Source organism: Telopea speciosissima, chromosome 3 (assembly GCF_018873765.1).
Source record: "Telopea speciosissima isolate NSW1024214 ecotype Mountain lineage chromosome 3, Tspe_v1, whole genome shotgun sequence".
NCBI classification, from domain to species: Eukaryota; Viridiplantae; Streptophyta; class Magnoliopsida; order Proteales; family Proteaceae; genus Telopea; species Telopea speciosissima.
Window position 1 is genome coordinate 66,336,239 of NC_057918.1, and position 24,694 is coordinate 66,360,932.

A 24,694-nucleotide genomic window follows, 5' to 3' on the forward strand; every position below is an offset into this window, starting at 1 on the left:
ATCTCTTCATGATGTCTTCATCCCTTACCAACACTCTTCCATCATCACTCTTGATGCACCTTACCTGATCGAAATCGATACTCTTCCTTTCTCCATCTTAGCTTTCTTATATATAGCTTTTTCTCCTTCTTTAGTGTTTAGGTTGGTATAAAGATCCTCATATTTCTTCGCCCTAGCCATCCCCACAATCTTCCTAGCTTCGTTTTTGGCATCATAATACCTCTTTTTATCCTCTGAGTCAATATTTACTGAGAAGGACAAAAATAGTAAGTGAATAAGATTCAGTAACATTTAGAAAAATAGAAATTAAGGATGAAGAACATGCTGTAACAACACATCATAACTTTCAAGGCGACTAGGCAACCAAAGGTGTTGGAGGGGCGACAAGGCGCGCCTGGGCGTGTGTATATGACTATATGTAATATAGCAATGATAATTATATAATTATGCTAATATGTTATGTAGAAACCAAATCAATGCAACATGATATAATTATGCTAGTAATGATCTAATATAAGCATATTCATCGAAAAACAATGCAATAATATAAATCATCGTTTCCTGAAGTGTCAACAAGTTGTGTTGTCTCCTTGGACCCAACAAAGAGCCTGGACGCCTAGACGGTGCCTAGGCGACGCCTTGACAACTATGCAACACATAGGAATTGGTAGTGAATGCCCTACAGAACTTCAATTTGATGGAAGGAATAATTTTCTAAGCCGACACTATTACTTGATCGAAAATTTGAATGAAGAAGAAAAGAAAATAGAAAGAAGAAGATAGAAGGAAGGATCTGTTAACCCTCTCACCTAACAATGGAGAAGATCTCCCTCCAACTCCAACCTTGGCATCCCATAGAAGAGCAGTTCTGAATTCCACAGAACCATGCTCTGTTTCTCTCAGAAATCAGCAAGCATAAAGCTTAACGAATTGTTCAATTCGTTCGTAGTGGGCATGATCGCATACTCTTTTTTTCCCCCCCCCTCGCTAAGAGGATTCATTGATAAAAAAAAATGAAATACAAAGCATCAAAAGCCTGGGCATTCACAGGCGAAAAACTAGAAGAGAAGCAGCCCCACCTTTGGCGAAGCCATCAGCAGAAATTGCCCCCCCCCTCCCCACTATCAAATCTGAACCTAGGTCTTGACATTGCATCAATCCCAAGCTCCTCAGCAATGTGACTTAGAAATTGAATCATAAAGTCTGAAGTCCCTGATTTTGCAGCATCTTTCGCTAAGTAGTCTGCGATGTGGTTTTGCCTCTCTATAGCAGTGCGTGATCTTCAATGGGATAGATCTCCAGAATGGTTGGAGAAAGATCCAATCTTGGAGAGCAAATCAAGGAATTGATCTGGATTAGAGGACAACAGATATTGAGTCCGACTTAATCCAAAAGGCAGAAACATTCAATTCCTTTGCTTGAGTATTCCCTCCATGAGGCCAGCAAACTTTATTTTGAAATATTCTCAACTCCCAAGAAAATCTTAAAAGAATAAACCACATTGGCATTATGATTGCGCAGCACACCGCCAGTACCAGTTCTGAAAGGATTACCTAAGCAGTTCCCCTCAACATTGAGCTTGATCAAAGGGGGTTGTGGTTTGCACCAAAGCACCTCAATAATTGGTTTGGGTTGAGAGGGGATAACAGGGAGTCCTAACCTTCTGCAACACAGCAAATCCTCCACCGATTTAACACCACTTTTTAGGTTGAAGTTTGTCTCCTGAAGATCTCTTTTGGTGATTTCGAAAAGTTGTGATGCAAAACTGAATTTGTTGTTGTGCTGCCTCTTATTCCTTTACCACTAGATGTTGGATGCCATCAAGATCAAACCAGCTCTGCCCAAGGGGCTTTAAGGATTATGCCACGTGATTTCCTCATCCACCATATGACCATGTTATGGAGCGAGTCAAACTGCTACCATGTAAAGCCAAAGCAAGCTGTGAACAAGCGCAAAAGATTGGTCGAGAATTTGCACACTAAGAAAATATGTTATAAGATTCACCTGCCTCTCCATACAAGTTGCATTTTGAGGCTAGGTGAATACCTTTGGAGCATATTTGGTCATCAGTCGGCAGCTTCCCATTCAAAAGACGCCACCCGAATGTGGCTTGGCGGGGCTGAAGATGGTTACTCAAAAGTATAGAGGGCTAAGGAACTTTGGGGTGTCTCAATCTGATTTCCTCCCAAACAGATCACACACTTAATTTGCCAGACGGTGTAAGGCTCCACAAGCACCTATCTTCTATATCAAAGTGAGGAATTTTCACCTTTTTGGCAGCAACGGTAGCTTCAGTAAAAAAATTTGATTGTACCACCGGGAATTTCCATTCAAAGGCGTCTACAAAATCAGACACATAAGCAGTGGCATTTCGGAAGGTGCTCTCCTCCAGCTGTGCTTGATCCACTATAGAAGTATCCCCAAGCTATCTCTCCTTCCAGAAACTCCTATGTATGTTAGGGAGAATTCCGTAAAACTTGAGTCTTCTTCAAAATAGAAACTATTGTAGAACCTTAACAAATAGAAACTCAGTGCTTAATCCTGTGTAAGACTTAAATCCCTAATATTTGTATAATACAAAACCCAAAAACAGTCAGCCCATGACCCATATAATCCATTGGGCACTCAAAAGTAAGCTTATTGGTTCATTCTTGGCTCAGTTTGACCCAACCGATAGCCTAGTTTGCTGCTGGCCTTCTAGTTCTTCTGAACTTTATTGTTAGCTTATTGACTCCGTGAACAGTACTATAGGACTTGGTACTTAATATCCTTTTTGTGATACTTCAGGCTCCCTAGCAATGACATAATTTGGTTCAGGCATTTGCTCAAACAGTCTTTGTAAAATGCATCATTTTCATTGTCACTGCTAGCTATTAAAATTAGATTTGTTTGTCTAGTAGTTGAGGATTTGTTTGGGAAGTAATAAGTACCTTTGACAATCATCTGCAAAGAACTATGTGATGGGGAAACACAGATACAAAGGGGCCAATCCACTGGCTTCATTGTCACTGCTAGCTATTAAAATTAGATTTGCTTGTCTAGTAGTTGAGGATTTGTTTGGGAAGTAATAAGTACCTTTGACAATCATCTGCAAAGAACTAGTGATGGGGAAACACAGATACGAAGGGGCCAATCTACTGGCTATATTGGGTTTTTGGCCTTTGATCGTCTATCCTACAGTCTGATTCTTATCTGGATCTGTACCAATCTGGAACAGGCCAGTCCCAATTCTGATATTTAATCTTTTGCTACAGTGTTATAATACCATTTTCTGGATGATTCCCTCACTACCTTTTTTTTTTTTTTTGATAGATAAAACATTCTTTTGCTACCTAGTTCTTTTTTTCCCCCACTTTTTTTAATTGATTTGGTTTGAGTTTTTTTCCTAAGTACAGATGTTTGTATGACGTATTGCATTCCATTCTGTATAGTTTGCGATTACCTCATTGTGATGCAAATTCTTTTGTTTTGGCAAATGTTTGATCCTTAGCATTTGCCTTCTTATCTTTTCATTCACAGAAAGCATGGTAACTTGCTCTGTTTATCCCAGCACAGTTTGCATCACACATTACAATGTAAATTTTTGGTTCATGTCCTGCAAAAAAGTACTGGGTGCCCTTGCACATGTTATCTTTTCCACATATTTTTTTTTTTTTTTTTCTATTTTAATTATTTTCTCTTTCTGTTGAGTTTACAGTTTCCAGGAGTTGACTGCAAGTCGACCTTTGTCTGAGATACGGAGTGCTGAGGAAGCTGCTGCCGCAGTAGCTGCAAACTTGGAGGCTGGTGGCCAAGAAGCTGAAGGAGAGGTTCCTCCCAACAGTGAGGAACAATCTACAAAACCTGTAAGTGCAGGCTTATCAGAAGCAGAGGAGTTGGAGAAGTATGTCGCCATTAGAGAAGACATGTATAAGAAAGCTAAAGAGTTCGATTCTAAGATCATTGGTTTTGAAACAGCTATTAGGAGGCCTTACTTTCATGTACGGCCCCTCGTTGATTCAGAGCTAGAAAATTGGCACAGCTATCTGGATTTTATTGAAAAAGAAGGTGACCTCCACAAGGTATGTTTTCAGGTCATTTTGGTGTTTGTGGCAAGTGCTTGATCTGTTCCTGGTTTGCAGCTTTTGGTTGTCTTGCTTTTAAAACATTAACTTACAGTTAAGTCATATTTGCTGCATTATATGCTTTATGGCAAAAGCGTTGGGTGAAGCAACTTTAAAACGGGAATTTGAACTGAGGCTAAAGCATGGGCCTACCATTTGGTTTCTGTAAGGCTAAGTACTTCAAACCCTCATTTGTCAGTGGAGTTTCTAGGTTCATACTGTGTTAAATAGTAATATTATTCTTTTAAAATTCCGATGTTATACATGCAGGTCTCTTCTTTTCTTCCTAACCATCTCTCTGTCAGGCAAGGAGGGTCCCTCCATTCGTATTTGAGGGGCCTTTCTATTCAGTCAATGGAGTACTCCTTATGCATATCTCTTTGTTGCTCTATTTTGTTCATTTAATCTCTATGATCCCCTGTGGGTCAGGATTTATGGTGTTATTTATGCCATTTCAGATTGTCAAGCTGTATGAGAGGTGTCTAATTGCTTGTGCCAACTATCCTGAGTACTGGATACGGTATGTCTTATGCATGGAAGCGAGTGGAAGTTTGGATCTTGCAAATAATGCACTTACTCGTGCTACGCAAGTCTTTGTCAAGGTATGCGATGTCTTATTTGTTGCCTCATCAATATTTAGATCCACCATAGGCACTCAATTACAGAAACATTAAATGTGTCAAAGGTAATCATTGAATGCATATAATGTGTATTATTCCAGTAGGCTCTATGCCATTTGAGTTGTTGGTCTTATGACATTAAATTGAGAGCGGTTGTGCTGATGGAAAATAAGTAATAATAAATCCAGGAAGGAGAAGGGGGGGGGGGGGGGGAGGCTGGACAAGACCATTTCTTTCAGAATAAAGAAAATTCTACGTTTGCATGTAGACTTATGTTGGAATTGTTTAGAATGCATTGTTTAAGATTACAGATTTTGGGCTTTAAATTTGGCTAATTAGTAGATCAGACCCTCAAAGAGGCTTTCCCCCCTATTGGTAGCATTGCATTAGGAAGGGAAAAAGGGCTTGTGAACTGGATGAAAATGACAATTGGAGCAATTTTAGGTGTAACTAGACTGCCCTGGTGATGTTAGTACCAACCCCCCCCCCCCCCTCCCACAAAAAAAAAAAAAAAAAAAAGAGAAGAAAAATTGTGTGGGTGTACAACCAAATTAAAACTGCTCCAAAACTCATGTATGAAAACTTGGTGAAGGATTAGTAATTTCTACATAATTTGATTTGGCTGCTGGTAGTTTGTTCATCCCATTCAAAGAGTCACAATTCCAGAAATGTATTTTATATGTGCATGGTGTTTTATGTTTGGTGCAAAATGCTTAGAAAAATACTTCCTGTACTCGAGGGGTGGAAAGCCATATTCTTATCATGGACAAGCATGGCTGGTATTTCCACCAGAAATCAATACCTTTCCCTTCATGGCTATGGATCTTGATCCTTTAGGTTGATTCTCTCTCTTTCAAAGATGAGGTGAAACTGATACTACTAATGATAATCTGAAGAAAGTGCTTTGATTTACATAGAACTAACTAAATGATCAAGGCTGACATGAATAACTGGAGAAGAGCTATGTCTCCCTGCACCTACTGGAGGTTTTAGGGTGTATGGTAACATTTCAACCCTTCCAACTGTCCTCGTGGAGGTTTGTGCTATGGCTTAACTTGCCCTTGTGGTGTACCTCAACCACTTGAGGAATACTTTGAGTGTATGCCAACCTCTTGAGGAACAAAACTACTCACTACCTTTGAGCTAATTGTATTTAAGTGTTTCCTAGATGCAACCATCGAAAAGTTATTTTTCTTCCTTCTCTCTCTTTCTATCTTTCTCCTCATTGAATGATGGTTTGGGGAAGCTTCTAAACTTTCTGCAGGTGAGTGATTTCTGGAAACCAAGCATGACAAAACGTAGCGTAGAAGTTTTAGAACTTCTAATTATTTTCAGACCCTTGAAACAAGCGATAAAAGATTGATAATTAATACTGAAATTTTGTTTGAATTATTTGTGAATTAGTTCTTTGATGAGTTTCCTCACACCCCTCTGCCACCTAACCACATGTGCTTGTTTTGCTTACTGTATTTTTCATATTTTAGTGGTCATTCCGTGTCAAATTTTCTGTATATGATTCTTGTGACTCTCTTTGTAGTCTGCCTTCTAATTCTTTCTTTGTTGGCTCATTTATAGTTCAAGATCTCGTCTTGTCTCGCCATTTCGGGCAGGTTGAGATTTTCGAAATATCTGAAATTTACCGAAATTTCGCCGAAATATGGTATTTTTTCTGTCATATTTCGGCAGTCCATCTCGGTGGGTTTTTGGCCATATTAAGGCCTGATACTTAATGCACACCCTTATTTAAGCTAAATAAACACATTTAAACCTTCATATTGCAAAAAAATGAACTCAAAGTGGTGTTTTAGGTTTGCACCCTTGATTGACAGTGTACGGTCGGACCCTGATGTATAAATAGTTAAATACACATTGTTTAAGTAATATACCAAAATTTCATGAAATATACCGAAATTTGGACTTTTTTCATTTCGTATAGTCATCTCGTCTCGACAGTGTCGAGATATCCGCAATATCGGCGATATATCGCGAGATTTTGGACCATGGGCTCATTCAAATATGTATATGACACAAACACACTTTCCTGAGAGGAACTCAGTTATGTTGTTTGTTCCGGTGCATGAATTTGATTTGGAGTTTTTCAGGATTTTTCTTATTTATTTATTAATTATTTGGTCTTTTACTTATGTTTCTGTCCATGCTTTCAACAGAGACAACCGGAGATTCACCTTTTCGCTGGTAGGTTTAAGGAGCAAACTGGGGATGTTTCAGGAGCACGTGCTGCATATCAACTTGTGCATTCTGGAATATCACCTGGTTTACTTGAAGCTGTTATTAGGCATGCAAACATGGAACATCGATTGGTAAGGTTATAGAACTTGTCTCTTGCAGGTCTAGACTTAGTCCTGGTCATAATGCGGTGAGGTGTGAACTAGTTAGTTCTTTACATTTTGCAGGGCAACTTGGAAGATGCATTCTCACTATATGAACAAGCAATAGCCACTGAAAAAGGGAAAGAGCAGTCTCAAACATTGCCAATGCTCTTTGTCCAATATGCACGTTTTGTTTACTTGGTAGGTGGATCATTTGTGCTTGTATGAAACAAATACCTGAACCTGCATTGACCCTAGAGGTCTTAATCTACTAGGATCGAAGTAGTGGTTTTCTCTTGTACTGGTTTACTCTTCCATAGTCTTGTAGATTTGGTTTAACTAAAAGTTGTAAAGCATTGCTTCACTTTTCTGAAGTTCTCTGAGTCATTCTCTTTCTCTTAGATCCTTACTCTTCTTCGACCCCCACTCCCCCCCCCCCCCCCCAAAAAAAAAAAGTAGTATAAGCAATTAACTTTATTACTTTTGCATGCATATGAGAAACGTACGAATGAGGAGAGCAAGTCTCTCCAAAACCAAGAAAAGTGGAGCAAAAATGGAAACACTGCCGCCCAACGGATAAAAGTTACTCTAGGGATGACAGGCTGATCTTCCCCACGAGTTCAAATTGACGGGAAGGTTTGGCACCTCGATGTTGGCTCTTCGCCACCTGGGGCAGTAGTATGTTCCAAGGGTTGGGCTGTTTGCCCATTAAAGCGGTGCATGAGGTAGGTTCAGAACATCGTGAGACAGTTTGCTCCATATCCGGTGTGGGTGGGTGTTATAGTACTTGTATTTCTTACCTAGTACTTGCGTGGGGGACTTAGTAGCTTTAAGATAGTTTCTTTTTTTAATTGGATTTGTTTAATAAAAAAGGGCCGTACCCGGTGCACAACGCTCCCACAGTTAGCAGGGTATGTAACTAGTAATTTTTATTCCTAGGACTCTTTCTATTCTAGTTAACTAGATAGATTGGATTTGATTTTGTACTTAGTTTCTAATTAGGATAACGTCTAGCTTGTAAGGGCATTCCTTTCCATGTAAGGAAGGATTCAATTGCTGTAATCAATTAACAATTATAAATAAGGGAAAGCTGCTGGATTTCAGTAGCCAACGAATTGAGGAAAAAAAGAGTTTTGGTTTTGAAACCTTTCCATGTCGTGTGATGCAGTGAGGTGAGATACCCTAGTCTGAGAGAGACTAACTACCCTTCTTACCCTTCTTCTCCCCATTCAATGCTTTTTTTCTCTCCTTGTTATGCATGTTTTCCTGCAAATTTGAGATCAACCAAGGTTCCAAACTACTGCTGGGATTCATTAATTCAACAGAAGATTTCATGCTGTACTGCTACCATAGTTGCTGATTGAAGAAAGCCTCAAAATACCCTTGAGGAGTTTACAATCCTATTGTAAAATTGGTTGTAGCCTAGCTATTCTACATTACCATCCCTCCCAGTGACCTTCCCTCCACCAGCATGAGTCGGGACAAAGCCTCTGAGCAAAGTCAGCTGACCCAGAAGAGACCACTAGCCAGTACTACTGACACTGCACCCAAAATGCTCATTGGAGGAAGGGGGACCCAGATACACTAGAAAAATGTATGGGAAACCCCCAAAACAATGGTCTTCTACACAATCTTTTTCCTATTCTTCCCCTACCACTGCCGTCCATAGTACTGCTTAAGATTTAAATTATTTTCTGCTTCTGCTGTATTTCACAAGCTGTAGATATTTTATCCAAACTATTCACCCATTTGAACTCTTTTTATGTTTTCGAGAGAAACTTCTTATTGTTCATATACTACATGTTGCATGTTCTCTGAGTAAGCCACAAAACATGTGTTTTAACTGTTCTACATTACCTGCTACCTTGCTGACATAATCAAGAATGATCAAGATTATGGGGTTTATTTCATCCCGAGGATATAGGATTTGTAATGTTTTTGTCATTGTATGACAAATTCTTTGCGTGTGTTTGATGCTGTTTTGAAGGTTGCTGGAAATGCGGAAAAAGCTAGAGAGGTTCTAGTTGAAGCCATTGATAATGCACAACTATCAAAGCCACTTTTAGAGGTGATTTTTTTTATAAAAAAAATTTCCTTTGGATGTCATTTCTCAGCAGCCCTGTTTCATTTATCTTGTGTTTCTTCATTGTTGACAATGGTGCATTTGCTTTTCTGAGATGTCCAGGCCTTAATCCATCTAGAGGCTATTCAGTCGGCTGCTAAGAGAATTGACTATTTGGACTCATTGGTTGAAAAGTTTATATTGCCCATCCTTGAGAACCCCAATCCTGCAAGTTCTGCTGACAGAGAAGAACTATCTGGTATATTTTTGGAGGTAATGTTCTAAAGAGCCATGAGGTGATCTTTCTTGTTGTCTTCGGAATTTTGACCTGCCAACTTGATCACTTGCATATTTTGTGTGGAATTTTGTTGTTCCATATGGATCTCTGTACTTGAAATTTATTGACTTTTTTTTTTTATTATTCCAGTTTAGTCACGTGTATTTTGAGCAATGCTTAGTTTAGTAACAAGGGTTGTACATGTTTGAATTATGGTTTATTTGTTAATGAGGGGCAAGGAAGGTGCTAAAGAAGTACTCTACTTGTATTATTAATGTTGCTAAAGAAGTCCTAGGCAAATCTAAAGGAAAACTTGGTGGTGGGATGATGAGGTTGAAACAACTATTAAGGTTAAGAAATCTAGTTTTAAGACATGGCACATGATCAAGGATGAAGAGGATTTAAAAAGGTGTAAAGTAGCTAGAAATGAAGATAAGAAGATTGTGGGAAAAGCTAGGACTTAAGAAATATGAGGATCTTTATAACAATTTGAGCACAAAAGAAGGGGAAAAAGATATCTATAAAATAGCTAAAATGAGGGAAAGGAAGAGTAGAGATTTCAACCATGTTAGATGCGTTAAAAGTGGAAGATGATGAAATATTAATCAATGATGAGACTATTAAAGAGAGATGGAAAAACTATTTCTACAAGTTACTTAATGAATATAATGCTAGTAATAATAGTGTTCTAGAAGGTTGCAATAACCATCAAGAAACCAGAAGTCCTAGATATATACAAAAAAATTAGGGTGCCTGAAGAAAGAAGCTTTAAAGAGGGTGAAAATAGGTAAGGCAACAGGTCCAAATGGAGTTCCAATACAGGTGTGGAAAAGCTTAGGAATTTTTGGATTATCTTGGCCAACTAAGATGGTAATTAGATTATGTGCACAAGGAAAATGCCAAATGAATGAAGGAGAAGCATTGTGGTTCCAATTTAACAAAATAAGGGTGATATTCAAAGCTGTAATAACTATAGAGGCATTAAACTTATGAGTCATAGTTTCATACTATGAAATTATGGGAGAGAGTAATTTAAATTTGTCTGAGATATGAAACTAATATTACGGATAATCAATTTGGTTTTATGCCAGGAAGATCAACTACAAAATCTATTTATTTACTCAGAAGACTCATGGAAAGAATTAGAGAATGTAAGAAGGATCTCCATATGGTCTTTATTGACCTAGAAAAAGCTTATGATAGAGTCCCTAGAGAGTTAATTTGGGAAGTGTTTGAGGAAAGAAGTGTTTCAAGTATATTTGTGGACACAGTGAAAGACATGTATAATGGTGTGGTGACTAGTGTAAGAACTGTTGGGGGGGGCGGACAGGGTAGTGAATTCCCAATTACAATTGGGTTACACCAAGGATCAGCTTTGAGCCCATATTTGTTTGCCTAATCATAGATGAATGGGCTAGAGACATTCAAGATCGGATCCCTTGGTGTATGTTTTTTGTTGATGATATTGTTTTTGGTGGATTAAACAAAAGCAGGGATAAATGCCAAGTTGGAATTATGGATATCAACCTTGGAATCAAATGGTTTTAAAATGAGTAGAACAAAAACAGAATATATGGTGTGTAACTTTATTAACAATAGGACTGATAATGAGGTGGTGAAAGTTGATGATAGGGAGATACTACAAAGTGGATATTTTAGGTAACTGCGTGCAATCATAAATAAAGGAGAAATAGAGGATGATGTTGTATGAAGAATTAAAATAGGATGGATGAAGTGGAGAGGTGCGTCCGGAGTGTTGTGTGATCGACAGATTCCTTGAAAAACTAAAAGGAAAATTTTATAGGACAGCAATACGACCAACAATGATGTATGGAGCTAATGTAAGGTTAAATCACGAATGATCTAACCCCAGGCAGGATCTTGATCTCAATCAATAAACTTCAGACTAAGGGAACAAATCAGCAATTAGAACAGAAGATAGAAGAGGAGATGGAGGGATACAAGGGTAATGGGGATAGGAGGCTGTCTCAGGCGTGGGCTTCTCACCCTTAACCCTCTCAGTTGTTCTCTCAGCCTTTCTCAGGACAATGGTTTGCAAAAGCAAGCTTCATTTTTCATTTGTTCTATTCCAAAAACTTACAATAAGGCCTCTATATATAGTGAGGGCTTAACGAAAATAGTAGTAGATACTTGATGAGAAGCTGCGTACGAGCTGCTTACAAGCTGTTGATGAGGAGCTGCTTACAAGCTCCTGTTGAGAAGTTGCTAAGATAATGGCTTGATTAAAACAAATTGGCTGGTCCAATTCTGTCCCAAAGTTAGGGACTGGTTAGGCTCAAGCTGACTAGTCTTGGCTGAACAGGATCTTCTTCCTTCGATTTTATGTCAGCTCATGCATGGGGTTGGGATCTACATCAGGAGCCGAATGTTGGGTAGTAAAGAAACAACATATAGATAAACTTATTGTAACAGAGATGAGGATGTTGAGATGGATGAGTGGTAAACTAGAAAGAATAAAATAAGGAATTAACAAATTAGAGATAAATTAGGAGTAGCTCTGATACGTGATAAGCTGGGAGAAAGTCGTTTGAGGTGGCATGGACATGTGCAACAGAGGCCTTTAGATACTCTAGTATGGAGGAGTGATTTGATTCAGATTGAAGGAGCTAAAATAGTGAGGGGATAGGCCTAAAATGACTCTAGGAGGCGTGGTGAGGAAAGACATGCATAGCTTAGGCCTTGTAACAAGTATGGCTTTGAATAGAGCTGCCTGGAGAGAGAAGATTCATGTAGCCGACCCCATTTAGTTGGGCTAAGGCTGAGTTGAGTTGAGGAGTTGTAACGAGGGGCAAGGACAACACAAGGATAATCTACAGCCCAACAGAGAAGGGCAAAAAAGTACAGCCACTATAAACAATGCTACTTCTCAGCATGGCAATGCTATCATTTTGCAAGTAAGCTGTTTCAATTAATTGTTTGATGATGTGTAATTTTGATTGCAGTGGTTGATTTGAATCATAAATGAGATGCTGTTTTCGAATTCCTTGATTATTTATTTGTTGGAATGGTTGTTTTTTCCCCTGGCCCCTCCCCTGGCGGATACTTGAACTTTCGGCTTCTGATACATCCATCAGACTATCTCATCATACAAATTTTTTTAGTTGGCTGACAAATTTTATTAATATTCAGTAGATGATGCTTATATCTCAATTTAGTGGCCTAAGTGTGCAGTAAACATATATTGTTGTACCTGTCATTTCCTTTTTGGGGATATGATGCATTCTTTGGATGCTTTTAGTTACTGTCCAGTTTCCTTCCTCTTGCAGTTCTTGAATCTCTTTGGAGATGCACAGTCTATCAAGAAAGCTGAAGACCGGCATGCGAAGCTCTTTTTACGCCAGAGGTACACATCAGAGTTGAGGAAACGACATGCTGAAGACTTTCTAGCTTCAGACAAGGCAAAGCTGGTTAAATCTTATCCGGGTGTTCCCTCAACAACACAATCGTTGATGGGTGCATACCCAACTGCACAGAACCAGTGGACTGCTGGATATGGGCTACAACCTCAAGCTTGGTCCCAGGCATCACAGGCAGGACAACAGTGGAACCCTGGCTATGCTCAACAGGTAGAGTATACTTTAAATTACGGTCTCTGAAGTGTGATTTACTGCATGGCTTATAAAACTTTATAATACCAACCATGCTCTATATAGCGGAATGATGAGCAACAAAGAAACTCATTGGGGTAAAATAATGGCTTATGTATGAAATGGTTGCAGCTGAATTTCGAGGTTCTTAGAGATGGCAATGGCTGCAAACTAGGAAATATAGAATCAGAAATGAAGGCACTGGGGGTAAATTAGGAGTAGCACCAGTAGGTGGGAATATAAGTCAACTGGGATGATTATCCCTTCTTCCACAAAACTGAGAGTAAGCAGTAGGTGACATGTACTAGTTGGAGGGATTTGAAAAAGAGGAATGCTGAAAAGTGTGAGGAAATAGAGGAAATCCTATTGGTAGAGATGGCCCAAGATAGAGTGGCAGGGACAGAATCAGTGTAGCCAGCTCCAAATAGTTAGAATGAGACTTTTTTGAGTTCCACCCCCCCCCTCCCCAACACCAATGGAGATATTCTCATTCTCATCAAAAGAAGCTCTAGGTTAAGTTATCTCTTGCTTTGAAGATACATTTCATTTTCAAGCTTTTGCAGTTGTCTGCTTCTGTTTAAGCTGACAATTCTTACAGCAGGATATCTGCTGGACACCACATATCCGTGTTGGACAAGCTCTTATATCAGTGTCCTTGTTAGCTAGCAAACAGTGATTAAGCTAATCCGATGTTAAGGATATTTGAGGGATCTTCATATATTCTGCCCTTTTGTGTTGTATATTATTCATTGTGGCTTGATCGCTATATATTTTGGGTTCTTGGCTTCTTTTTGGACCATCTCTTTCTTGAATCTTAATATTTCTCTCCTTTTTTTTGTTTGGGGGGAGGGGGAGAGAGGACTATCAAACTTGAAAAGTTGACTGTTTCAGCTACCTAATTTGGTGTTTGTGTATAAATGATATACAGGCTGGATATGGTGGGTATACTGGTTATGGCAGCGGCTATACTCATCCCCAGATTCCCAGTTCAACTGCACAAAGCACTGCTTATGGCTCTTATCCTCCAACATATCCTGCCCAGGTATGTTTCTCTCAGTTTGTTTATCCATTTTGATTAACCAGAATCTTATAAAAGTAGTGGCCTTTCAAAAAGAGCATAAATATCTGAAATGCAATTAGAAGATTATTTTTTTATAGAAAAAGAGGGGGGAAATATACATCGGAAAAGGTTAGTGAATTGCCTGATTAGATGAGGCCACATTTTCTAAGACTTAGATATGTTGCTACGTCCATGTGCTAGAGGACTTACATTACTGTCTCACTGGCTGTAGTTTCAGCTCAATACAAGCATGTATGCGGGGGAAAAAGATTTAAAATTACAAATATTCCATATCTTTGTATAGCATGATGCAAGGGATGTTTTTGTGTGTGTGTGAATTTTCAATACTTTTGACTATGATGCTTGGATAATCAAACAATGAGGTTACCTAGCGAAGGTGATCGGATGTAGAAATAGGTATAGAACCTGATGAGACGGAGCAGGAATATGACCCTTGAGATTAGTACTCTCAAGTTCCAGGAGATGAGAAATTCTGAATAGAACATGCTTTTCCTGGTGGTAGAGTACCATATTGTGTCGGTATGTGTTCAAGCTTGTTGAACACAGGAGTATTTACCTGTAATGTACTCACTTTGTGCTTCCAAGACTTAGAAATTAAATGTAGGGGCACTGTTCTCTGTGCCGCAGTGCAGCCTGTGCCCAGGCAAATGGGGGTGGGCGCAATGACCACCCTGGCCCCCTGCACAGGTTGCCCATGTGCCTGGGTGCAGGCTGCGCTGCAGCACAGATAACAATCTACCTTAAATATATGATTGGTCAAGACCCAGAATTTTCTTCCTTTCCTGGTTTCAGCTCTATTCTTTGTCTGGAAGCAGGTTTAGGTCATTCTATCGAATTGCCTTTGGGTCACAAGGTGGTGAGGTTGAAGACTGAACCTTGTGGTCAGAAGAAGGAAAACAGACAGGACTAGAGATCAATCAAATGTTATCTATTTTACTATGTTGTGTGCCCAATCATAATGTTCTTGACTAATTTTTGGCAGACCATCCCACACCAGAGCTATGCCCAACCAGCCACAGCAGCAGCATTTGCTCCAACTCAGCAACAAGCACCAGCACAGCAGGCTTACTATGGGACTTATTATTGATCTGTCAAAAAATTGTCCATCACAATTTTGCCATATGTAAATTAGGTTCTTTTTGCATCTCTTTGATAGAAATTGAGCTATACCCTGGTTTTTTTTTATAATCTGGGTTTGGGCGATCTGGTAGACAGTAGAGGTGTTTACGAGTCAATGTATTGCAACTGTGACTAACCTGGAAGGTGCATTGCAATGGAATTGTATTTTATTACTGTCTTCGTTTTTTTACATACAGCTCACGACATGTAATCATGCGCATGCTACCTTTATACTCTGTATAATGGTGATCAGGTACTAACGCACATCAGGACTATATATATGATAATTTCATGAAAGTTGGAATTCTAAGAGAGCAAATTTTAACGACCATCACAAAAGAGTTTTTCCTCTGGGTAAAGGCCTAGTCCTGTATCAATGTAAAACATTTTGCACAATTTGTCTGAAAGTGAAAACCAAATTTTTTTAATGGGAAAAAAAAATTGTATGAGTGATAAGAAAATAAAAAATTTTGGGGGTGGACTTTGTGCACGATTGCTGAAGTGATTCGTCAAATAGGTGTTGTAGAATTTCCATAAAAATTTAAAAAGTGCCATTAAATACCCAAAAATTTGGTGGAGGTGGTCATGATGTCAGTGGTGGTGGCAGAGCCTGCCGCAGAGGTGGTGGCGGTGGTGGTGGTGGCAATGGTGGTGGAGGTGGTAGTAGTGGTAGAGGCGGTGGTGGTTGAAGTTGCATTGATGATGGTGTTTTATTTTGAATATGAAATTATTGTTTTGCCCATCAAATTAAGCATGTGTTCATTAAAGAGCAACTCCCCCCTTATTTCTTTTTTTTATTTTTTGGACAAAGAAGCTTCAAATTGGAGTTTCTTTTTTTTTTCCTATTTGTTAACAATTTTCCAAGAACAAAAAAATAAATCGGTTGCTAACAAACAGATTTTTCTTATTGAAAAATAAAGACAAAGAAACAGAAGTGTTATCATGTAGGCCCTTAGGATCTGTATGACAACCATTCTGTTTCAAAAAATTGGTTTCAAGTTAGAATTGAATTTTTTTTGTTCCTGGATTTTTGGAGTAATTATTTACCAACAAATGTTGTATGGTAATAACTAATAAAAAATTGTTTATGCTATTACAAAGAAACAGAAACATGAATGGTTCATAAACCCTAAATCCCAAAGCTTCCCCAAAGCTATGCACATTTGGCAAGAGAGGGTTCGTGAACACTATATCCAAGCAACCCCTGCTTTTCCAAACCCCATCACCTCACCACTGCCATTGTAGCCCCATTGCCTTGTCCTTGCCGTTACCAACATTCATTGCAACCCTGCTTTTCCTAAAAACTGATTCTGTTTGGGGTGGATTGCATCCCTGTCCAAGAAACACGGACCAGAAATCTAAGCAATGTTGTGAAAATGTTGCTTTTTATGAACGATTGATTAACTTTTGATCTATTTTTGGTTTTTAGTTGTTTTTTTTCTTTTAATCTTTTTAAAATAGAAATAGGCTCCATAAATGTTTATTAAGGCAAAAATAAAAAATAAAAACTATACCAAAGACGCCCTAAGCTTTTAGCGGGTGGTTTTTATTTACCGTCGCTGTAAGTTTACATTTTGTAGTGATTTTATAAAATCACCACTTAATTTATTTATTTTTATTAATAAAAGAGGAGGCAATACATACTCATCAGCTCCGTGGAGACCAGCTAAATTTTCAGTGGATTAGGATCGTCTCCAGGGAACCCAACGCCCAGGGTACTGCCAGGGGGCATCTAGCAGTTGAGTTGTGCCGCACACATCTCGGTACATGGATAGAAATGTGTACAATACAACCCAACGACTGCCAGCACCCTGAGCATATTGGGCTCCCTGAAGACGAGCAAAATTCTCAACGACATGTGGTAACATTGACAATGATTGAACCAAAGCCTCCGAAATTCCGTGAAAGAGCATTCATGCATGGCTGCTCGAGTGGTTGGATCCAGTCAACCAATGTTGAAGCCTAGAACAATCAACAATCATTTTCTATATATTTTTTTTGTCTTTTCCTTATCATTATGGGCACATACACTCTCAATATGGAGAGTTCATGGGCACACTATCAATATTGGGTTCAGCATACAAAGGAGGAGGGGTTTATGCATATAATCTGTGGATAGGCGTGCAACATACTACCTTTAGATCTCAACCTAATTGGATTTGGTCAATTTCTAACACTAAGCATTGACAAATAAGGAGGGAGGTTAAGAAGGTTGACAAATCACATTCTTATAAATATTTTCTAATATAATAATTTACTTTCATGCTTTCTAGATCATTCATGCTCATGACCTGCTTCTTCCATTTCTACCAACAATAAAAAAGACCTGCTTCTTCCATTATTAATAATTGCAATGCTATTGATAAAACCTCTTTTTGGGTAAACATAACTTTACTGGGGAAAAAGATCTCCACTTGGTGTTGTTTCCTACACCCCTTGGGTTGATACCCAGGCATGTTCACCCATTGGCCCAGATGCTCTTGTAGAGGCCATGCGAACAAGTAGAGATCTCTTGCTTACTTTGCTGAGAAGAACGTATAGTATACATAGATATTAAATTACAAATTTTAAGAAACCATGGAGTAGAAATGAGCGAAATAGTCTACCTTTCAAGGATAAAATCCAAACTGACAAAACCTAAGTTATAAACAGCATGTCAGTAGACTACTCCATTAGAAGGCCCAACAGAAAGTCAGTAATCAATATATAAGATTGTTCCTGCAACCCAAGTGATTTTAATCGATGAAAAGTACATCATAGCTAATATCTTTTATTTTTAAAAAAAAAAAAAAAAAAAACTTTGAAAGACATCAAAATGCAGTTTCATTCAGTATTAAAATTAGTGGATATTTTTATTACCAAAAAATAAAAATAAAAATTAGTGGATATTTTCGTAAAGATTGTTTTGTTTGGCATTGAATTGTAGATGTCAAAAATGAAAGGAGAAAGTTTTCCTTCTACACCATCCTAAGGTTCACAAACCCTATTTGTTCCCCCCAAAATTTCCTCTATCCCAATACCTTTCCGCAGACATCTAAAACCTCCCACGTGGTGAATGAATCACTGTGGCTTAAGAACAATGGCCCAAAATGAAATTCATAGAGTAGCTCTTTCCATATTAATGCAATAAAATCAGATAAAATATAAAAATAAATAAAGAAGGAAAGGTGAAAATCATATATAAGAATATAATAAACAAGACAAAGAAATAACTTAAGAGGGCGAGTATTTCCCATGCTGCCAGTGTGGGTAGGAAGATGCATGCCACACCATTACTAAAATCCAAAGATAATTTACGAGCAGATTGAGCTATAGGAATAATAAATGAAACAGATCGAGAAATAACTTAATGAGGGGAGAGGAAAAGGATTTCACATGTTGCCGGTGTGACCACGCCAATAGTAAAATCCAAAGTTAATTTACAAGTAGAGCTATCAACTAAGATGGGAGCGAAAGAAAGATCAATGTTAAAAAAATCTCCATCGTGGTGAGAATGAGAAATTAAGCTGTACATAGGCATGATTCGATCCAAACATATCGATCTCTTCTTCTTTCCATCTATTAAAGAGCCAAATAAGATGATATTGAATGAAAGAGCTATAAGAGACCCATGATTTATATATATGTGCATGGTTTAACAATATAAAGATATATATAAAACAAAACAAAACAAAAAAAAAAAAAAAAGAGAAATAAACAAAATATAAACAATAAAAATAAGTTAGAAAACCTCACCTGAAAAACATCTTAGTCACTTATCGGGTTACACTCAATGTGTTCTCTTTGTTAGCGACGTGTTCGTTCGGTTGTCAATCAAGAACTTCTCGATCCTTCTCCATTGTGCTTGCTATATCTTTGAGTAATCCTAAACGCTATGCCTGTTTAATAGAAGATAATTTAATAATCGACAAATGAAGCTCTAAAAAAAAATTTAAAACATAAGGCCACTTATTTATTTACCTGGAAATTATAAATAGGTAAGTTATATGATTGTTTTTGCAAATAGGGATTTTTTTGGGACTTCCATCAACGAGCTAGCTAGCTAGATAAGACCTTGATTAATAATACCTGGAAATTTTATAGTGATTAGTTAATGTATAAAAATCCTGAAGCAAAAAACGAAGCACCAATAACAATAATAATAATAATAATAATAATAATAATAATAATAATATGATCAATCCATCTAATCTTAATAAAAGTCAATACATTAGATTAGTAGACCTTACTTACCATTTCAACGTTATCTATGTGGCGGCGTCCACACTACATCTATTAAATTGGTGAGGTGCTTATTAAGTTGATCTCGGAGATTGTTCTTCTTGTGCTGAGGCCACCCGTAAAGTGATAGTTTTCGAAGGGAGACAAGGCGTTGGAGATCCTCTTCTCCTTTTATGTAATCCAGCTGCTGCAGCCCTTCCTCCTCCTCCTCTGAAAAATCACCAATTTCTAAAAACTCAAGCATGGTGAGCTGGTGCAACCCCTCTGGTAGTGACTTCAATTCTTTAAAGCCAACTAATTCCAACTGTCGAAGAGAAGTCATTCCCCTTAAGTCTGGCAAAGACTTTAATAGAGGACAATCACTTATTTCCAATCTTTTAAGAGAGGGAAAATCTAGGGGTGTGGGCAGGGGAGATGGAGATGATCCCTCTCCCTCTTGTCGTCCTCCTTGACTACTTGGAAAAATTGTTTCAAGCTTGTCGCAGCTACGGAAGTCCATCCTCTCAAGAACACGTGCATTGCTTTGTAGCAACCTCTCCGGCACCGACTTGAGTTCTCCACAGTATAAAATTCGAAGATTCTTGACAGAAGAGATAAGGTTGCTTGACAATGACCTTATAAGGGCCATCTCATTTGTATTATGAAACCACAAGGTTTTGAGGGAAGGGAATCGACTTGGCATGATTTTCAGCTCAGGGCATGAGGTGAGCCACAATAACTCAAGAGATGGAAATGAAGGCAACACTTCCAACCACTCAACCAAATTAGGCATTTCACGTAGAATTAGCTCCTTAAGCGATGGAAATGCAACCATCCCTGAAGAAGAAGACGAAGAAGAATCAGAAGATGATGATGCTCCAGCACTACTACTACTACTACTACAACTGTTGTTGTTGGTGCCATAATAGAATTCTCGACCAATATATTTCAACTTTTCCATTTCAATTAATCTGAGAACCCTAAGAAAGGGTAGCTCCCCAAGCATGGGTGGGACATGTTCCAATCCATGGCAATATTGTAGTTCGAGCTCAATCAAATTTTTGTATGCTGACAAACCAGTAGTACTAATTGCAGCTGCTGCCATCCATGTAGGGTATTTTGCACCGCCAAAGTTACCGATGACAAAACTTTTCAAGTTTGGATGAGGTTCTAGGCCTTCTAACACATCATCATCCATTTTGTTGCCATTGTCACTTCTACTTTCAGTACCCCACCATAATTCTAGAGAACGAATACCACGTCTCCCTCTCATATCTGCCTCCCCGGCTTCTTCTATTGTTACAATATTCTCTAGACCACTTATGCTCAGTTCTCCTCTGAGATTATTCAAGCACTTGAGCTGTTTAATACTGCGTCCTCCATCTTTGCCTACAATAAATCTTGTTAATGTTTGAAGATTAGTCAATCTTCCCATCTCAACTGACATCTCAGTGCAATTGCCCTCAAATTCAAAATGTCTCAGGCTAACCATCTTTCTCATTTCCTTGGGAAGCTCTCGGAGTTTATGGCATCCCTTGAGTTTTAATATCTGTAAATTATAGAGGCTAGTGATAGACTCTGGCAACACTTCAATCAGATTATCTGAGAGGTCAAAGTACCTTAAATGTTTCAATTTTCTTATTGAAGGTGGCACCTCCTTCACCCAACAACTTGATACATCCAACACACGCAAGCTCTGGAAGTTCATCAACATGTCAATATTTGAGACAGAGTAATTACTTTCCCATATCCAAGGGCTCTTCTGGAGAAATATTAATGTTGTCCGCAATTTCTTTGCCTTTTCCAAGTCTTTTGGAATTTCAATTAATGTGTCCTCATGATCTGAAAAAAGTGACAAGCCACGAACTTCATCAGAAATATTTTCCACATTATTGGGCTTCATGGTGGAATATTCAAGCATTCCGACAACTTGTGCAAGATCATGTACAAGATCATGCATCTTGCATTTCTCTATATCTCCGTATCGATGCTTCTCTACATCTTGAAAGAAAGAATTCAACAATAAGATATTGAAATATTCATTGCCGACGTCCTCCATTTGTTTGCTTCCAAGGAATCCCTCAGCCATCCATAATTGTATCAATATTTTTATATCAAATTCATAATCCTTGGGGAATACTGAACAATACACAAAACAAAGTTTCAAATTTGATGGCAGATGATCGTAACTCAACTTTAATATCCCCATCATTCTTCTACTACTATCTTTTGGTAAGTTCCAAAATTCACCTTGTTCCACAGACAACCATTCACCTTCTTCCATTTTGTAGTGCATTAAGCTTCCTATGACTTTCACTGCCAAAGGCACTCCTCCACACTTTTTTACAATTCTCCTTCCAATTTCCACCAGGTTCAGGGTTTCTAGTGGCCCTCCATTTCTAAATGCTCTTTGATGAAACAAAGACCAACATTCTTTTTCTGATAATATTCCCAAATAATGAGTGTGATTTGGGGTCATCATCCTTGCAACATTATTGCTACGTGTAGTCACAATAATTTTGCTACCTGCACTGCCAGATTTTAAGTGCTTTATCAAGTTATCCCATTTTTCACGATCGTCACTCCAAACATCATCTAGTACTAGTAAAGACCGTCTACCCATCAGCTTCTCTTGGAGCTTACATGCTGTGAGATCTAAGTTTGATACATCAAATTTAGTTCCATTAGCAACAGGTGATTCTGTGATTTCTTTTAAAAGTCTGGGGACTTCAAATTGTTCAGAAACACATACCCATATTCTTAAATCAAAATGCATCACAATCAACGGATCATTGACGACCAATTGAGCAAGAGTGGTCTTCCCAAGTCCCCCCATTCCTACAATGGGGAAGACCGAAATGATTTGATCATTGCAAGTACTCTTGATAAGCATATTCACTAGTACTGATTTGTCATCTGCCCTTCCAACTACTTCCGAATCATCTATAACAGAGGTGGTTTGCCTGTCCTCTATTTTGTTCTTCATCATGGATGATGATGATGAGTACTCATCCGGTAGTACTCCAAGGTTGAAGCTAATTGCATCGTTTCTGATGCCATCCAGTGCTTCATTAATGTCCTTAAACTTATGGGCCATTTTAAGACGAAACGCAAATGGGTTGGAGCGTGAGAAGAAGTTGCGTACCTTACCGGGCATCAGTTTCTTCATTCGGTACTGGATCTGGATCTCCATTTTACGTCTTAAAGATTCATAGTTGAGCTCATCAAACACATCATCTGCATCATAAGCAACGCTCTTGAGCCTCCTCAGCCAGTCTTTCACTGCCACGCTCTCCACTTGCTTATTCTCAGCATCCAGGAGTAGACCTTGGATGGTGTTCATGGTAGTCTGGAGCTTTCTCAACTCTCCCTTGAAGCCCCATGCTAAACCAATTTCTTGAGTAGCAAAAGAGATCAAATTCTGTAGGATTGGCTGCACTCCAGAGACAAGAATTGATTCAACGGGTGTCATCTTTTTTCTAATTACCAGTCAAAGAACTCGTAACAGCAGCTAGCTAGAGATTGAAATTGGGAATTCGACGATCTTATTATTTTCTTGCAGATGGGGAAAACTTAGATCCACATAGAGGTGGATTGAGAGGAGAAGAGGTATACTTATTAGTAGTCAACACAGGCCTAATAATTGTACGCGTCCATAGCCAGATGTGAGTAGCTACGTCGCATGAAATTAAAATCTTTTATTTAATTTATTTGGTAAAATAATTAATGTATATATTAATCCTAGCTAGCAGGCTCCTCCTGTATAGCTGCTGTATAATGTGGAACGGAGCAACAGGAGGCAAAATAATTGATTAATACAACTTGCATAATCCTTGATTAGTGCGTAAGTAGCCATGTGAGTTTATTCGTTCGATGAAATGAAATAAGAAACATTACCTAGACATAATTTTCAATGGCCGGGTGCTTATTACTCGTTTTTGTTTTTTTCTTTTGGAAAAGGAGGTATCCGGCCTTTGGCCGACTAAACCCTCAAGGGCTTGTGCACGACCCCGCCACACCACGAATCGAAAGAATTAAGGCCCTCATGTTCACCGGGGAGTTTCCTCTCAGACAGGTGCTTATTACTATGTAGCTAACTAGTGTTTATAGATCTCACTTTCATCCACCATTAGATTGGAATCTTTTAGTATAGTTAGAAAATGCTTAGTGGGTTAACTAGCAGGCCCTTTCTATGGAATATAGGGATGTGAACTAGTACATCTCCCCTCTCCTAATAAGATTTGTCAATTTTCATCCAAAGGATCTGTTAGCGAATAACAATTCCAAATCCATATTTGAACCAATTGTATTAGATTAATTTTTTTTAATGAAAAATGAAGTGCACGTTGTCGGTAGTGCAACCCTCTCTCTCTCTCTCTCTCAAAATTGGGAAAAGGAACACTAACCGGTGTTGTATGTGGGTGTGTACTTACAACCAGACACAGTTCGGTAAGAAAAGACCGTTGTACCCTGGAACCTTTCCACCTTTTCAGGAGTGTGGCGGTCTTTTCATGCTAGGCTGTGTCTGGGTGTAGGTACACGCCCACACACATCACCAGTTAGCGTTCTTTCTCCCTTAAAAATTATTTTAATAATTTATATAAAATAGTATGTAAGAATATTTTATCATACTTTTCAATAGTTATAACTCAAATGCATCCCCCACTGATATAGGTAAAATGATCTGACCACTCACGGTATGACACATGGACCTACCCCACCAGGTCGTAACCCTCCAAATAGAGACCAACTCCAACCCAGACACTTACCCCTAAGTATCCTACCCAGAATAGGAAAAATATTGGGTGATATTTCAACAGCCTAAGAAGGCCCAATGCACCAGGGATTCAATCCCTAAATAAGTAAGGGAAACTCACCCACAATTACTGAATATGGAAGCTTAGCATAAGAAGGATTCTCCATGTCTACCCTGTCTCCCAAAAAGAAACTACTAACTTGAGCAAGATGATGAACCAAAGAGGGACTCTCATCACCGGCTCACGACACAATGTAGTTCACTATAATAGAGCCTCACTCGAGCAGGTATGGATCAAACTCTAAGCTGTGTGAATTCACTTTTCAATTCTTCATTGTTGCCAAAAAAAAGATTTAGGCATCAGAGAAATCCCCCTCCCCCTCCCCCCTCCCCCCAATAGTTCGCTCCGGCTTTCTTTGGTGTCCTCTCTGTGAACCTTGTAGGTCCGTCGACATCCGCCAATGCAGTTTTTTTGCAGCAACGGTTGGTATCTTCTCTGGGATCGATTGAAGAGTGATTCTACAACATTCGCAGTAAT

General features: G+C 38.7%; 2 protein-coding genes across 3 annotated transcripts in view; one reads left to right on the forward strand and one right to left on the reverse strand.

Annotated features, from left to right (window-relative positions):
* LOC122653924 (pre-mRNA-processing factor 39-like) overlaps window positions 1-15,368 on the forward strand; it is a 29,987-nt gene extending 14,619 nt beyond the window's left edge. For both annotated transcript variants that reach the window (XM_043847886.1, XM_043847887.1), the window contains 9 exons: window positions 3,698-4,061; window positions 4,562-4,705; window positions 6,892-7,044; window positions 7,138-7,254; window positions 9,041-9,121; window positions 9,239-9,388; window positions 12,680-12,979; window positions 13,929-14,042; window positions 15,064-15,368. In XM_043847886.1, coding sequence (XP_043703821.1) covers window positions 3,698-4,061; window positions 4,562-4,705; window positions 6,892-7,044; window positions 7,138-7,254; window positions 9,041-9,121; window positions 9,239-9,388; window positions 12,680-12,979; window positions 13,929-14,042; window positions 15,064-15,168 — 1,528 coding nt within the window. In that variant the 3' untranslated portion in view covers window positions 15,169-15,368. The remainder of the gene's footprint in view (window positions 1-3,697; window positions 4,062-4,561; window positions 4,706-6,891; window positions 7,045-7,137; window positions 7,255-9,040; window positions 9,122-9,238; window positions 9,389-12,679; window positions 12,980-13,928; window positions 14,043-15,063) is intronic.
* Window positions 15,369-19,443: 4,075 nt separating this feature from the next.
* On the reverse strand, window positions 19,444-22,872 carry LOC122655432 (putative disease resistance protein RGA3). The gene is made up of 2 exons (XM_043849626.1): window positions 20,478-22,872; window positions 19,444-20,237 (listed from the first exon to the last, which is right to left on the reverse strand). Exons 1-2 carry the CDS (start codon window positions 22,870-22,872, stop codon window positions 19,444-19,446), a joined length of 3,189 nt encoding a protein of 1,062 aa, XP_043705561.1.
* Window positions 22,873-24,694: the final 1,822 nt, after the last annotated feature.